At 39.2% G+C, this 18,127-nt stretch overlaps 1 protein-coding gene across 1 annotated transcript in view; it reads right to left on the minus strand.

Moving 5' to 3' along the window:
- Nucleotides 1-18,127, minus strand: part of exoc4 (exocyst complex component 4) — a 163,617-nt gene that overhangs the window by 33,775 nt on the left and 111,715 nt on the right. Inside the window, exons 12-13 of the mRNA XM_053508669.1 lie at nt 8,105-8,241; nt 5,794-5,949 (exon numbers count right to left, since the gene is read on the minus strand). Coding sequence (XP_053364644.1) covers nt 5,794-5,949; nt 8,105-8,241 — 293 coding nt within the window. The remainder of the gene's footprint in view (nt 1-5,793; nt 5,950-8,104; nt 8,242-18,127) is intronic.

Raw genomic sequence — 18,127 nt, forward strand, 5'->3', positions numbered from 1 at the left:
GTCTAGGCGCGTTAAATAAAGCTTTATTAATGGGGTCCTTATGGCGTTGAGTGGTGCTGTCTGGCTTTTCCTGATGAATCTGTCAGGAGGGTGTAAATAATAAAGCCTCTCTGGCCGCTCTCTGTGTTAGCATCAACGGCTGAGACGGATTGTTTTTTCTGTCCACACAGTCAGTTCAATTACTGCCTTTACGGGTTCAGTCCTGCAGCAGGAGAACGCGCGTCCAAAGCAATTCTGATTGAAAATCAGACCTGACGTCCGGCTCGGTATGCACCGGGAGATTCCTTCCAACCATTTGCGCTACAATTACAGCCTGCTGGAGATGACATTTTACTTCAGGGTTGGCTCTAAGTGCCATTACGCACTGCATGGACAGTATAAGTTTTTGAGCACTCAGAGGTTCTACTTTATTACAGTTTAAGCTCCATTAGTGCCAGGGACAGGGACGGGGACGATAAAAGGTGCAGAAGGCCAATTAATTATTATACAAATGTTTCACTAAAGACCCATATCCCTGTATTAAACCCCAAATTAAACTGGCAAAGTCTCAGACTGTAATGTGACTCTAAACTAGCACTTTATTAAGGCCAGATGTGGCTTGGGGACAAAACGATCAAAGCACTAAGACTTTATACCACACAGTGATTACTGATACTGCGATTTCATCCATATATCAGATTTAAACCTAATATTTCTATATAATCAGGAATTCACAATATGAAAGAAGAGGTGGCAGGTAGCAAAAGTGCAAATACTTCATTACTGTATTTAGGTATTTTTTGTATGTGATACTTTTTACTTCTACTTCTCATTACATTTTTTTTTTTACGAAAAACGTGTACTTTCACACAAAACCACATTCATGCCATCAACAGTGTTAAAACTCCTTTAAAATACTGTTTCTAAAAAACAATCTGTTTCTTTGTAAAGTCCTTTTTAGAGCATGTACTGTACTTACAACAGTAGTACTTCAACTTAAGTACAAAAATAAAAATAAATAATAATGTGCTACTTGTAGTGGGGTAAATTTTTAGGCAAGGTCTTTTACTTTGACTTGACTATTGAGTTTGCGTACTTCAGCCACCTTTCGCTGAAAAAGGGCATTAAAAAAGGCAACCTTGAATTTAGCACATCCACAAACACAGTTAAAGAGGAGGTTTATTTATGGTCCTAATTGAATCAAAATGTGTCATGTTTCACATAGAAAAAAATAAAAAATATCAATTTTAAATATACAATATTTTTACATGATGATTGCACAACAAAAGTAGAGGAGGAAAAAAAATACTTGTTTTAAAACAAACAAAATGTTTAACATAGAAAGTTAGTAAAGACCAAGGACAAATAGTCCACAGGGCTACAGAATTTTATCGCATAAATAATTACATGATTTATACAGTAGTTTCTGTTTTTTTTATTTGTAGCTCTTATTCTACTGAAAAAGCTTTACCTTGATACGAATAAGAATCCTCTGTTAATTACTACAAGAATATTTATTTAATTTTATTTTACATTGCACTGGAAAAGGACATTTTCACAAATTCCAAACTTAACATGTTCAGAAAAACATCTGAAGGAATGTCACACAAGGTGATATCAAAAAGTTTAGAGATTAGCTCTGTTTACAAGAAAGTAAAGAGCTATTTTTCTATTATTTATTAATTATACTTTATTATCATCTGAGGTGTAGGGTGGGTGTGGAATTTCTCTATTTCTCTCTCTTTCGTAAACTTGGAAATCCGCTGTCTAGATTTCCAATTCCAATGGCACACTATTTCAGACTGAGAACAAATTATATTCTTAGTTTAGTACTCACTTTAAATTATATTACTTTTTTCACAATGTACTTTGTTCCCACTCCTCTCCTTCTCTACTTCTTACATACAGAAATGTTTTATTCATTTTTTTAAGGCACACTGTACTTTTTTAAATTCATTCTGCGTACCATTTATTGTTGTGGAACATCCACAAAGCAAATTAGTTTCTGTGATCACTGTAATTAAATTAGTGCTGCTATAAATACTTAACTTCAGCAGAGAGAAAAAAAGAGAGACTGGTGAAGGGTTAAGAAGTCAAACTTGAACCATTTCCAAAATGGCCATGACATTAACTCTGTTTGAATCAATTCCAAAATCTAATCAGTTCTAATTACTGCCGGTTGTCAAGATCATTCCATATAAATCCTACAAACGCTCAATCGTTTTAGTTCTTAAGATACTGCGCTTAAGTCAATTTTGGATGGAAGGATGGACAACCCCCAAAAAACCATAGCGTCTTCTCTAACCACTGATACGGGAAACTCCCTCCGCAAGATGTTAATAAATGTCTCCTTAAAGAAAACTTCATCATATCAAAGACTGTACGTTACTTTTTATTTTACTTACAGCAATAACAACATTCTGGTGCGAGCAAACTAAAACTGTGGTTTAAAGCAGCAAAACTGTCAAAGCTGCTGTTATAGGAAATTATATAAAAATTAATGGACACCATCTGGAGAATCAGATTTAAGAACTCAAGAACAGTGTTGTGATATAAATAGCTTTTTATTCAGACCGAATAATCTGATTGGACGAGAGTGATTCCAGGGATGTTTATATGTATCAATTCACATCACCCACATTCACAACCAGTCACAGGCGCACTTTCAGCAAGAAAAAACATCTGATACCGTTATGTCATCTTAAACAACACTTTGTCTCCTTACTAACTGCGTTTCAGATCGCCTCTGGAACGTCCGTGTTGTTCTGTTCATGGCTAATGCGAGGTTCAAAGCTACTGTAAATATCATCTAACACAAGGCTAAATCTTAAACCCCTTTCTAATCCCTGACAAAGGGCTCCACTTGGTGTGTAGAATAAGGTATTCTACACGATACATAGCGTACTCATTTTTCATTTGACAGTATTGGAAATTCAACCTCAGAACCCATAATGTGACTGATATTGTAAAGTGAAATAAGTAGAAATCTATATAAATATGTATTAAATAAAACTGTAAAGTTGGTGGGTCTGTACATTGAAGATATTTACAAAAAAATCATTTTAGGGACGTAAGATGAGTAATAGAACACATCAAGATGTTTTTTGGAGTTTGTGTCTATACAGTATGTTTGTGCATGCATCACATAAAAATTACTGAACAAATTTTAAATGAGGTTTTTACAGGTGATTTGGCCGATCATCAGGTAACATATCGGCTTTCTTTTATTGTAATTAGGGTCAACAGTTGAGGTCATGCTGTCGTATTGAAATTCATCACAATAGCACTCCATCTTGTGTGATATTTCTTGATTAGTCTGTAAAATATTTTAGGAGTAAAATTAAGTATATAATTATTCTTTTTATATGGATTAGCCTAGTCTAGCCATGCATCCTTAAACCCTCAAAGCGCTATCCCTGTACAAATCCTGTCTGATATTGTTACTGTAATACTCGCCAGAATAAGAGAGAAGGTATGACCGCGATCAGGAAGTGCATTCAGTACGTATATACAGTACATACGCGAACCTACTGTACCGAAAGAAACCGTAACACTCACGTTTCAAAAGAATCTTAAAACCTCAATCAAAACCTCAAAGCAAAAAAGAAGTGAAAGAAAGATGTGCGAGTGTGTGTGTGACTATCGCCTCGCCTCGTGATGGAGTTTAAAGCAGACAAGATGAACCTTTTCAGCCTCTCATAATAACAAGTCCGTGTAGACAGCGAGGCACTCATTATGTAAATTCACGCAGTTTTCCATTATTTCCTGTTTGAAAAATCCACAAATCTGCCTGACTGTCACCTCGCTGCCGTTTATGTCACCTGTGTGGGCTGCATATGTTTATGCAAATGCAAGGAGTAGCTACTGTATTTGAATAGATTTACATCTCAGGAGCTTATTATTGAAATATGCAATATGTTGTTCAAGCACCTTGTGCCGTCTGCACAGCAATGTTTTTTTTTTCTCTCTCTCATGTATATTTTAATCTGTGGCCTTTCTAAATTGTTTAACTTTAGGCTAAAGTGGACTTGGGAGGCTTCACTTCTTGGGCGACTGAGGAACAAGACTGGGCGGAGAGACGTTTCGGTAAACAGTGCGTTCAAGGATGAAGAGAAGGATGTAGGATGCGCTACAGAAAAACGCAAACATGCGTCCCTCAACCTTCACTTCGCCTTCAGTGTCAAGAGATATGCTGATTAAAGGGATGATCAGCATGAATATAGAGTATAATACCTGAAATACAGAGGAAGCTGTGGGCAAGAGAGTCGCCAAACATTATGAAGATGTAGGTAACGGAAATCACGCCTGAAACACATTCCGTAAAGCTTTAAACACAGACATAGTAAAGATCCATGCAGACTGCTTTACATGGTTCATGGTTTCAACGATCATGGTGTGAAACTGCTACAGCTTTACTGGTGTTATATTTGGGCCTCGTTACTGAACAGACAAAATTTATTTTCGCCTGATCTGATTTAAGTTTACAGATCACATCGACAAAATCCCACTTTCCCAGTGATGGGGGAAAAAAAAAAGGACTCGGTTGCTTATGAGCGTACTTTTTCAATAAGAATTGCCCTAATTTGACAGGATACATCTCCAGCACTTCCTGCGCCCACCTCGGTCTTATTCTGTTTAAGGTTTTGCTGAATAAGTTAGTTTTTTTTACCCCCAAGCAAGTCTGGCTGAAATCTATCCTGATGCTGAGGACGGATGTGAAAGATGTCATGTCCTCTCCCTGTCATTTAAGTCACATGTTCTTTTTGTGCCCAGAGGGTTCTGGACAGTTTTTTTTTTTAGTATCATGTCCAGTCTATTCTTGGAGTACAGTTTAAACCATGGTTATTGATTGCTATATGTTTCATTGAGTTCTGCACATAGAGATGTTAAAGTTTGGACTATGAACAGACGATCCATACTTTCATACTGGAAGTCCATCAAGTCCCTCCATCTCTCAGTGGATTAAAGATTTTTTTTACTTAAGCCAGATGGCAACTGGTTATTTCTTATTTTACTAATTTACAGGTTTTTCTAAATATTTGACTATGTTATGCATCGGAAAGTATGTATGAAACGCTCGATACACACAGATTCATCTGAGCCGGAGGGTGTGGGGTGTGCGTGTGTTTGTTTACGTGTCTGTGTGTATTTTTAGTTTTATATATATATATATATATATATATATATATATATATATATATATATATATGTGTGTGTGTGTGTGTGTGTGTGTGTGTAAATATTTAATATTGTATTGTAATAGTGTGTGTATATGATGATTCTTAAATGAACATGATTTGTAAAAAAAAAAAAATAATAATAATAATAATTCAGGCCAAAATGCTAAATGCAAAAAAAAAAAAAAAAAAACACATATCAATCATATATCATATAATTATTATTATTTTTATTTACATGGTAGTGAATAAAATAAATTTTAAAAAGTTTATTAGTATATTTATTAGTAAAAAATTAAAATCCCAGTGCCGCACATTGCCCTTAACACTTGTTTTTTTTTTTTCTTATATGTTTTATTTTAAGATTATATTTAAACACTGGATCCGTGTTTAAATCTGTTCCTGAACACTATAAACCAAGATATTTAAAAAAATATAATTTTAACCCCCAATGCAAATATTGGACTCAAAGCCCCAGAATGCAATGCAAATTTAAAAAAAAAGTTTAAACAGACTTTGTTTTTTTTTTTCTCTATCGTTTTATAAAAATAATATACTTCATTCAGCAAATTTCTTGATATTTCTGTATACAGTATGATAAAATAGCCACTGCATCATAGTGTGTGTGTGTTCTCACCGTGTAAAGTCCTCCTCGTCCTCTCTTTTCTGACGCAGCTGTTTGGGTTGAGTCATGTTGGACCAGTTAGGCAGTGACTGCAGCAGACGGCTGATGTCCTCGTCTTTGGCCCAGGAGGCACTGATGGTCAGCTTATCCTCGCACTGCACTATACTCCTGCAACATACACACATATTACACATTTACTGTACAGGTACGGTATCTCCAAGCAATCTGCCAGCAAAGCTACACCCAGAATCTCAAGCAGCAATGACTTTAGACTTCACACTTCAGATCGCCATCAATAAGAATGAGATGACCGTAGGCTTCTTTCCCACATTCCTGAAATGTTTAGAAGAACGAATTTAGTCACTTGACCCTGTGATGTCACATTCCTAAATAATCGAAAACTGGATGCACATTAGCTATGTACTGTAATGATGATTTAATATCGTTGAGCGCCCTATATACAGCCTATAGGATCGCATTTAGACGTGTATCAATCAGAGCATACTAGGATTAGCATCTATTAGAGCGTACTACTGTATTTAGTAGTTTAGTGCACAGGGTCAGTTTAACCGTGGATTTAGTACCTATTAGAGCATACTATTTAGTAGTTTAGTGTGAAGGGTGGGATTTGGCAGTGGGTATAGTATCTATTAAAGCGTACTATTTAGTAGCTTGGAATTAAAACATGTTATTGTACTCTAAAGTCCATTATCAGGAGCCATAAACCACCTAAAAAGTGTACATGTATCCACCTACTGTACATTAGGAACCCCTACGATCCACCTTCAATAACTTCTGGCTTAGTTATTGGATTGTTAGAAGGGGGGAAAAAAACACTGGTGTTTTCATCAGATGTCAGTGTCTGTGAAGATTCTCAGGCATCCAGGTGAGGTTATCTGGGAGTTGAGGCATAACAACTGGACTTCTTTCTTGTTAGGGAGAAAACGTTTCACTGCTCATCCGAGTCGCTTTTTCAGTGAGATTTTATTGAAGCAGCTACTTGAATGAGTAGTGAAAAGTTTCTACCTAACAAGAAAGAAGTCCAGTTGACATGTTCTTTTAAATGTATTAAAATAAATATAAAATATTGAGTGCAATTAACTTGACATATTTTGAATAATTACTATCATTTTAGGCAACACATGAAAAAGGAAATAATTTGAAAAATTAACTATTTCTTCTTTCTTTATAAATACAAAGTATTTTTAAATCATTGCTGCCACTCACTGTGTACTGAACTGTATATGATTGCAATGACAATAAAAGTCTACTTGACTTGACTTGACTTTTACAGCGCGAACAAAAAATAAGTTGAGTAAAGGTGGTGTAGCAGAAAAGTAAATGCACTTTTCCTGGAACATAGGACATGGGTCAGTCTTATAATCCAGCAACTAATTTACCAACCAGCATGAGCTAATCCTAATGATCTGGGAAATGAGAACATCATGCCTGCTTTATTGCTTTTTTTTTTTTCAATGTATCAGTGGCTAAGTTAACATGAGAACTAGTGATTTATTAATAATCTGACTGATTGGCCAGTCAATAAAAAAAAGACAAAATCTATTTGAATAAAATACACAGACTGAGGCTAATTCTGAATGCTTTTAATGACCCCTTTAAAAAGACCCCTTATTACGTTCGCTATAAGAATCTGTTCTGGACAGAAAATACATTTCAGCTTTTAATCTGAGGTCGATAAAGGATGAGCGAAGAGTTTACTAAACGCCCAGCAAATAGATTAATAAAGATATAGCACTTTCAGACGATATATAAAAAGAGAGAAGAAAGAAAAAAACGCTTGTGCACTTATTCCCAGGGGATGGCTTTTAATATTACTTACGTTAAAAGATGAGTTAAAAAAAAAAAAAAAATGCGATTGAGAAATAATTTGTTTTATGTCATTTCCAACAACTTTACAGCCATCACAAACTCTTAAATTCTCACTATAAATTTAATAATGACACCTGGATAATGTTTTATTGACAGGAAAATCATTTTAAATTCTACAACATGAGCGGGATGATTTAAAAGCTTAAAGCACTGACTGTCTGCACATTCATTTTCTTTTCAAACCATAAAAAAAGTGATGGAAGCTATTCTAATGTGATTTAAATAATCACAGATTAGTTTTGGGTCTGAGAGCAATTAAGGTGGTTCACAAAGACGAGCCTGATAGACTTGAGGAAATAATGAAACACGTTTGATTGGAAATGTGGACGTGTGCTTCGACACTCAAACAGCTCTTAGCTTCACTGTGGGATAAAGACTGAGCTGTTAGAAATCACATTGCTTGTATGTAAGTGTGTATTATTAACACACAAACCTGTAGGCAGTGTTGCAGATCTCTTTGTACTCTTTGAGTTTGTCACAGACCATCTCCAGGAACTGGTTAGAATAAGCGCTGAGGTCCCGCATGAGACTCATCAGATCCTGGATGGACTTCTCGACAATCACAGTGCTCTAAAAAAAAACACAAACACACAACAAATGAAACCTCATTCAGCATTGTGTTACCGATTCCACTTCCGACTGAACTGTGTGCCGAACTACTTGGGCTGGATTTGGTTCCTCTTCCTTCCTGGGTACCATGACTGATGTCCAAGGCAGGTGTGTACAGTAGAGCTGCCACAATCTGATCAAACATCATGGTGATGAAATCAAACCTGTCTAAGTTTGTCTGAAAAGCCTCCTTTTTTTTTTAACACAGCCTACGTAAAATCCACTATCTTCATGTTAGACAAGGTTGCCTTAAACATGGCTTTCATGAAATATCATCCGACAGCGTCTGCACATAAGTTTCACCATGATTACCCTTGGCTTTGTTTGGACTTCCCACCTAACCACACAAACAAGTTCAGTTTGTTTAATAGAGCACCCTGTGTGGGAGCTATTTCAAAACTTTTTACACAACCTCCAGAGAAACTCCTTCAACTCCCCATTCACTGAGTGCTGCAGTATATAACAAGTGTAGAGAAGTGTGTACAGGCAATAAACCTGGACAAAAATAAGTGGGACTAAGCCTGCAAGGGTAGAAATGTTTATTTTAGGTTTTATTTAAACAGTTCTAACCTCATGATCCCAAAACATACTAGTTATGTGCAGAGCTTTAAATCTTAGGTTGCCGGTCTGTTCATCTGGATTTTTTTGGCATTGTGATTGTCAAATTGTTTAAAATAAAAACCACTATTGCTAGACTGATGGACTATTTTCTAATATGTTTTTTTTTTTTATATATATAATTTGTGTTGTTACAGTAGGTGTAATTTTAAAAAAAATTTTCCTGCTTCACACTCCAGTCCAGTAGGTGGCGGTACTGCACCAACCACTCATAAATTCGTAAAAAAAGGTAAAAAGCACAGCAGGTGGTTGTCTTTTAAAAAAACAAATTTACAAATAATTTCTGGAAAGTGCATAAGGTTTGTATGGCCTGTGGTACATCTTTTTAATGAATTTATACATTTTTACAGCATTTAATGTTTATGTTTAACTAAAGAAATTCTGAATCGGAAAACTCGGACCCAACAATTTAATGGATCAAATTGACCACGAAAAACAGCCTAATAAATATTTACATTTTAAGAAAAAATAATAAATCCCAAAATAAACAAACAGAGTTGGGTAGATGTGTAGATAAATAGAAATAAATAAATAAATAAATAAATAAATAAATAAATTAAAATCAATCAGTGCTGTTGAAAATACTACACTGGTCTCTCTGTACTCATTCAGAAACAAAAAATACAAGAAGCTAAAAATACAATATATTGTAAATAAACTGCAAGTTATTAGATTTGTGAGATTATGGAGAAATATTTAGCCAAGCATTTTTATAAATAGATTTTCCATAGGTAAAGGAGCAGATCTGGGGGACTCATGGACGTAGAGTATTATGGTGAACTGGTATGTTTGGATGCTGTCTTCCCCACTCTCATTGATCACTCAGGTTTGCTGACGGTGAGATGATTGTTTGCTTTACATCTCAGGAAGCCCTCATGTTTGTGTTTCCTTCTGGCTCTCCATTTTAGTTATGCTGTCATAGTTAGTCCTGCCGGAGTCTCTGCTTGCACTCTACAGTTAACATACATTCACATTATACATTGTGTGACTGTGACCATACCTAACTGCCATCTCTCCTCTTCTTCTCTTTCCCCCCCTCTTTCTTTTTCCTCTCTCCTCCTGTCCCCCCCTTTCACTCTTTCTCTCTCTCTCTGTCGAGCTACACATGTCGTTCCTGAGCTGCCAGTGATCCAGACTCCCTCTGCCCTCCGGACCTGTCTGACCCATCCTGGTGCCCCGCTTCTGGCTGAAGATCTCGTCACATGGATGCCCCGTGTGTCTCTCTGGGATGCGTTTGGTGTCTGGGGATGATTCTCTCTACCTAGAAAATGGTTCTGGCCTTGACTGGTGTTGGCAACTGTTTCTCTGGGGACTTGACAGTTCGATAGTTCAGGACTGGAACTTCTTACAAGTCTACCTGGGTCTTCAATAACTACCTGGACTCCATATTAACATCAATTAACATCAGCTATTATAGCTGAACTGCCTCCCACCCTACACACTGTATAAATGCAGATCATTTACTGCTTTCTGTTTCACCCAAATGAGGATGGGTTCCCTGTTGAGTCTGGTTCCTCTCAAGGTTTCTTCCTATTACCATCTCAGGGAGTTTTTCCTTGCCACTGTCGCCCTCGGCTTGCTCACCAGGGACAAACTGACTATTCTGATTCATACAAATTCACATTTCATACAAACCTAAATAATTCTTTTGACTATGTAAAGCTGCTTTGCGGCAATGAAAATTGCTAAAAGCGCTATACAAATAAAATTGAATTGAATTGAATACATATTCACAATTCATAAAAACGTAAATAATTCTTTTGATTGTGTAAAGCTGCTTTGCGGCAATGACAATTGCTAAAAGCGCTATACAAATAAAATTGAATTGAATTGAATCAGCAATTATTAATAATTGATTAATTAATATTATCCCTATTTTGGATATGTCATCCAGCCACGTTGCGTCACACATTGCTTAATGGACAAACGTAAGGCTAACACACTTTGATTAAAAATTCATATTGTGGTTATTTTTTAAAACATTGTGATTTAAACTACAATATTTATACATTAAACGTACCGTTTAGTATTCAGATATGTTCATCTAGATATAAAATTTTATAATAGCACTAGAATTTCTTGCATTAAAGCAACTTGTATATCTGGTCTTGATGTGGTGTGGTGATTAGTTTCTAAACTCCATCTTTGACAACATGACCACCCTGACCTTCTTTCAGTAATATGTGATTTTCTAGTCTCTTTACCATTTTCTCATTCTGCATGATGCCTGCAAGTGCTACATATTAATTATTTATATTCATATTAAAAAAGCACCAAACTGGCCTTTCCTGGTCATTAAAACCACACACGTTAACCACAAGTTTAAAACAAACAATGTGCTGATGAATGAGGCTTCTGATTGGACAGTTTTAACGGTCACGGTGTACTTCAGGCGAAACCACACATGAATTACCGATTATGCATACACTACTGTACCTTTAATAAATAGCTCCCTTTTTTGTGCTTTTGATTTCCATGCGATTAATTAGGCAGCACTAGACAAATGCTAAAAACTTTAGGATTGAATTTACCCTGATGAGTAAAGCATATACACAAAAGAATCATCTATTACAGTACATTCAACTCACTTTCATTTCTATAACAAAGTATCCCTTTGCCACTGCTACGATGGAGCTTCACGGAAATCCGAATGTATACCAAGATCCCCTACCAAGCAAACCGACCAGAAGCGAGAGTGACAGAGACAGGAGATTCAGGATGAGCGGATTGTGATTAAGAGTTTTAGCATAAGCACCGGACGGCAGCTCTTAGAAGAACTTCTTAGAAGGCTGAGAGTTAGAAATAATGAGCTGAGAAGTGCGGATCACTCTGACAGACATGAGAAAGCCTGATAAGTTCTCTTCTTCAAACCTTTTAAACACAATTTTCTCCGGACTGCTTAAGGGGTATTGATTACGCCCGGTATTGTCTGCGGTGCTTGAGCAGAAGGCTTTGGCTTAAACCGAGCTGGCGGTGTCATTTCCAGATGCGAACGACAGCTCGGTCATTTCCCAGAGACATAGCGACCCGCTAGTCAGCGCGTACTCGATGTGCAAATGCATCGAGCGCTCTATAAATGGAAGACAATCAGGCCATGCATTCACCTGCCAGATCCTGATGCCACGGCTTGAGTGGCTGTTATTGATATAACTATGTGTGAGTGTGTGTTTGCGTGACGGTGAAAATCCGACAATGCATGAGCACACGAGGACAAGGACGGCTGGCGTTAAAGATGAGTCACAGTGCTGGAACTAATGGACGAAATGCAGCATGGTCGATGCATGCATTCACTCTTCTATCCGTCTCATCAGGTCCATTTTCTATGTCCAAGCTTTATGCCTCTTTTCCCTGACATACCCTCGCTGTTGGAGCATCGAGTGCCATTTTGGCACAGTGTAATGGATCGCAGCCAAGACATGTGGAGAGAAGATACACAGATACACACACACATGGCGTCGTTAGCGCTGCCTGTAGCATGAACGGCATGAGGGGTTAAAGATGCGCTGACAGAAGTGGTAAGTTTGCAGAGTACTGGAATCAGCGTTTCCCAGCACCAAAGCCGAGACCCTGGGACAAACCCCGACCAGCAGGGGGAAGCAGCATCCTTAGTAAGACAATACTTCATCTCGAATCTCTTCTACATATCAATGTGCTCTGCTAGCAGCTCTGAGGGATACATCGAAGGGGGGGGGGTGGTGGGGGGGATTGGGGGTAATGATCCGTGACTGCAGCTGAACACAGGGTTTTGTGTCAGCCTGTGACAGCGGGGGACGACTTGACAGGCAACGCTGTGGCCTCGCTGGAACGACTCCATCATCTTCTCACAGTTCTGCAAAATGTGTGTTTGTGAGTGTGGGTGTGTGTGTTTGTGAAATAGCAAAACTTTGCAGATATCTCCACATAAAATTATAAAGAAGAGCGCTTGGTCAGCGTGACCAGCATCGTCTAATATGTCTTTCAATCTTTATTTTTATTTTTTGTGGAGTGCAATTATTCTAGAAACAAATCCTTTGATGCTCTGCGGCACTTGTCTAATCCCGCTCATTGAACACAGCCACTTGTCTTAGCTCAGGAAATCATTAAAAAGTAATCAAGCCGCAGAGAGAAGGTAAAAGAAGAAGAGGAAGAAGAAACAGAATAAGAGGCTAGGAAGTAAAGACGTAAAGAAGCAAAGCAACAGAGTACCGGAGGACAGAAAGCAAACCATCACCGGCACGTTTGTGCTGCGGCGAAGGAAATATTTCATACGGCATGCTGAGACGCCGAAGAGAGAGTGGAAAGAATCCTCTCTCTCTTTTTTCTTTCGACACGTCGCGTACATCTTCACAAACGAACAGCGCTTAAAGCAACCTCACAATGGCATTAGCGTTGATTACGCCTTGATGCGCAGCTGTGCTCTCGGCTTATGTGTATTAAGGCTTTTTCAGCTTCTCCATCTGTGGAAATTTATTCATTAGCGCGCGCAATCCATGATGAGTATTTTAAGAAATGAGATTTAAGGATTTCCTTTACGCCACGTCAAATCACTACGTGAACGTCTCATTTCGCCCCTTTCGACCTTGCCGCTTGAGGGGTTGTGATGTGACTGGCAAATAATCCAGCCAGTTATGAAACCAATCACGCAAACCTGCTGGGTAGCTGCTACATGACTGATAACACCTCACTGAAGGAAGTGCATCAGGTTTTTTGGCGTTTTTTCTTTATACAATACACAGTGCTGACTTCAGTGAAGTCTTCCATCTGATTGGTCACAAGGTGTGCTTTGTTTTCATAATATGTGATTGTGTCTATAGACTATAGCTTTTACGGTATATGTTAGCTTTTTCGTACAAATCCTTTAGGCCAAAACAAGTGGTGGAGGACTCGATACAACCCTGTCGAGGTCAGAGTCTTCGGCTTCGGATGTACGCGCAACTTGTACGCTAAGAAAGAGTGTAATCACTGATAAACTCAGTTTGTCTGCAAGGCATGACATGCCTACAAGTTTATCTGAAATAAATGGAAGGAGTCTCCACTGTAAGTGCTTTCGTAAAAAAGTCTTGACGCTCTCCAAAAAGTTTTGGACAGAGGAGATGGAGGTGACGGTACAATGGCTTACTGGTCCGCATTGTCACTTTGCACTTTCAGGGTCGGGGTTCAACTCCCACCTCTGGGTCTGTGTGCATGAAGTTTGCATGTTTTCCCCATGTTTGGTGGGTTTCCTTCGCGTACTCGGGTTTCCTCCAACAGTCTAAAGACAGGCAGATTAGGCTAACTGGCGCTCGCAAATAGGACATAGTGTGTGAATGAGTATATTAGGGGGTGTGTGTGTACCCTGTGACAAGTTGGCACCCCGTCCAGGGTGTACCCCACCTCCTGGGATAGGCTCCAGGCACCCCGCGGTGACCCTGTATACGGGATAAAGTGGTACAAATGATGACTGACTGAGTGAGTCAGTGAGAGGGAAGTGGCTGTGCGGTCTTAATGTCAGTGCACAGGCTGGTGTTGTAAAGTTTATAGCTGCTACAAAGTCAGTGATTACAGGAAATACGCTTGTCCACCAACATCAAATGTGTGTGTGTGTGTGTGTGTGTGTGTGTGTGTGGACAGACATCTCGCGCTACACCAAAAAAAAAAGATCACCGAAGGCTTTTGATATTTATTATTTATTAATATTATTTTGATAAGGCTTTATGTTACTGTTTTACATCTGGAGATGTGTCCAGGTATCCAGATGTTGATGGTGTTTGAGCACCGCCAGATGTGTTTCTGGACCTTTAATTTTTGTCAGAATCCAGGTGTTAACATAAGTAAGAGTAATTTAAGAGTCATAATCGATGGTGAATACATTTTGATCATGTTGGTCGTGTGTGTGTGTGTGTGTGTGCACGATGGAGAAGCTCTACTCTGGAAACACCTGAGGTGCAAAGCCCATCTCTGGCGCATGCGAATCCCTGCAGCGTGGGATTATTCGTGTCCTAATGGCTGTAATTTCAATAAAGGAGCGCTCTTGCTCCATTTCGGCGGCATCTCTGCTGGCCGGACGATTACTGAACAAATGCAAATCAGCCCCGACATCCATCACATCCTCATGTGCCTGCCCGTGTGTGCGCGTGTGTGACACTGAAGAGCCAGGTGTGAGAGCTATGTGATGTGCAAATGAGGCATCATGAGCAGAATTAATGTCTCTGTGTGGGTGTGTTTTTAAAGCTGAGTAACGAGAGTCGTAATCTGGTCTTTTTTTTTTTTTTAAACAGATGAGTTCACAGGCGGTGAGATCTACACCTAACCGCCAGACCCACGTGGGGACTCCATCGCTCTCTCCGGAACATCAGCACCACATGAAGAGGGGTGTATTTAACACAAACACTGCGTGCCATAAAGAGCTCCGTATGGGGAGAACGCTTTAGGGAAAGGAACGAACGCCGGGCGATGAGATTCGTTTATTAATTTAAACGAATTATGTTCTGAAGAACTCGGCATGAGGATGAACTCATGAAACACGCATTTATCCCTCGCTCTGCTCTGCTCGACATCCCTCCATTCTACCAACACTTTTGTGACAATCTCTCGCTTTTCCCTCTCCGCAGGCACAGATTAGCTCTTTTCCCATCTCTCTCGCTATCTCGTTCCAGGAGGACCTTTTTCAGCTGACAGGTTACCTGAAAGAAACGCAGCGCTCACACCTCAGGTGTCACGGCAGTGCTGCTGCAGATAGATTAGACAGAAAGGGACCAGTGCTGAAGCTGAGCGGGCACAGGTACAGGAGGAAAGCTCTAGGACAGAACTTTACCGTCTGTATGTGTGTGTGAGTCAGGACTAGATTAAACTTGCTCTGGAGTCTTTTTTAAAATACATTGCCCTTGGTGTTACATAAGCATGGTGAAAGTTCTAACAGGCAGCTGTATTCAACACCAATCGAGAAGAAAACGCCACAGCAAAGATCTGATCATCTCTGTCAGGACAGTTGGTTTGAAAAAAGGCGAGTGAAAAGATGATAAAACCACAGCTAGTCTTCCTCGGACAGATCTCACAGCGCTTCCTCTGAGTAATGATGAGAAAGATAAGAGAAAGGTGATTCGAAAAGAGCTGCAGTATGACCTGAAAGCAGCAGGAACAGTAAGCCACGACCTGCACTGAGTTCATCTCAGTTCCTAATAACGGTGCTCCTATCGATCGGCCGGCCGCTGATCAAAATCAGCCTGGCCGATCACATAAAACAATATTATTGTGATGATGCAAAATACGCCATCAGCTGCAAAAAACAACGCAACATAAATAATTATGAAAGGCACTGGTGGCTCAGTGGTAAGTGTTCCGCCTGCCATGCAAAAGGCCAGGGTTCGATCCCCAGCCTAAACTCCAGCTACTGGATGCAGTGCTGGTTCTTGCCAGGAGCAGCTAAAAGAACAACACCACACCATGGATGATTATGAAAAGTGAAAAGTGTGAAAAGTTATCAGCAAAAGCAGCAGCTAAATCTTGCTTTATTTGTAGAGACTAAGAACAAAGACATTGATGCTTCAAGAAAACAACTGCAAACATAACGTGTGGATGATGCAACCTCTTGACTTGAATTCCAAAGTTACTGAGGGTGTTGAGGTTACTGCAAGTCTATTAGATGTATGTTTTTTTTTTTCCCAAAGACTGTTGGAAAAATGGTCCCAAATTTAAAAGGACCTTGTTTTGTAACGTTAAGATACTCAGATGGTTCTTCAGTGTGCATGTACAGACAAAAAAAAACGAAGGAAAAAAGTCTCTGCTTTTTGTCCTTTTTCACTAATTTGTTTGTCGGTTTTACTCGGTTAAGAGCGGCCGGCATTCATGGAAAGGTCTTCTCGTCTTGTCTTCTTGATGATTACTGGTGGTTGGCGACCACTATGTTGCATTACCGACACCATGTAGACTTTATCTTCTTCATCTTCCTTTCAGTTTTAACCCATCAGTTTGAAGCCATCAAAAACTTGCTTCCTTGTCCTTTTTCTTCAGTTTTTAATATATTTGTCTCAGTGTACTCTCCAAAATCCCATGACTCCTCCCGTGAAGGTTTTTTCTCAATGGGGGTAGTCTCTTGGTGTCTACATGTGCTAAGGCGCTGCATATACTATATCAAAACTGGAAGTGGAGGGGAGTGGCTGAGTAGCTCATTTACATAGACACTGAAATGGCAGGTTGGGACAAGGAGTGAAAGGGAATGTGAGATATTGAAAAAAAAAAAAACAATGTCTGAGGGGTACTTTAACTGGAGCACTAACATACACATACACACTTTGGGGACGCTCTAAAAATGTGTTAACTTGGAAAAGTTAAATCTTAATATGGCAAACAACCTAATTACTTCTGACGGTGAATGTTTTGAAGCTGTAATTACCAACATCGGCTTTGTAGTACAAATAATGTTAATTTGTGCTATCTGAATTCTTACCATGTTGTATAAACGACAAACTCTGAAGCACACAGAACCGTAAAAAAAATGTATGTGCTACAGTAACTGATTTTTCAAGGACACACACAAACAGAGTAAGAACCAATCAGTGTAAAAAAAAGTAAGGCATTTTAAAAGTGTAGGTTGCATCTAGACAGACAGTGTGTGTTTATCCGTGTGCGTTCCTTTAGTCATGACAGTATCCGGAGCACCGCTGCCGTAATCAGAGAGGACACAATGCTCCTTCAGGCCACATTGTTCCCTGATTGGCTGTCTCGGCGCTCGTTAATAAAGGCCCACGCTGTGTATTTGTGCCACAATTGAGCGACTCGCTCCTAATGGAGCTGCGTCTGTTGGGAGCCAATCAGCAGGTGCCTCCAACTCACACACACAAATACGCACAACGGCCAAGCAACACATGCCGAGGCAAAGATAGAAAGGTCAGTCTCATTAGTTTATCTTCAGGTTTGTGTGCGTGACTGACTGAGATTGAGAGAGTGAATACAGGGGGATTAAAAAGGTCAGCTTCATTAGCTAGACCACGACGTTGGGTCCGTGTCGGCACTTTTGTAGGAACTTGAGCTGCCGTTCAATGACGTCCTCAATCACCTCTCAAAGACGAACATGGGGAAAAAAGCCTAATCATGCCAATTTACCCTGTAAAAGCTCAAGGGGACCAGAACTGGTCTTGGGTTTAATTGGGAATTGGAACATCTTGTGAGCAAAATTAGCAATGTAGTCCTGGATGGCGCTTTGTGACCATAAAGTGCTAAAAGCATAGAACTGTAAAGGTGTTCATGTTGAACCGATAAAACTTGAGGTTGT

The sequence above is a fragment of the Clarias gariepinus genome, chromosome 12, assembly GCF_024256425.1.
Source record: "Clarias gariepinus isolate MV-2021 ecotype Netherlands chromosome 12, CGAR_prim_01v2, whole genome shotgun sequence".
NCBI classification, from domain to species: domain Eukaryota; kingdom Metazoa; phylum Chordata; class Actinopteri; order Siluriformes; family Clariidae; genus Clarias; species Clarias gariepinus.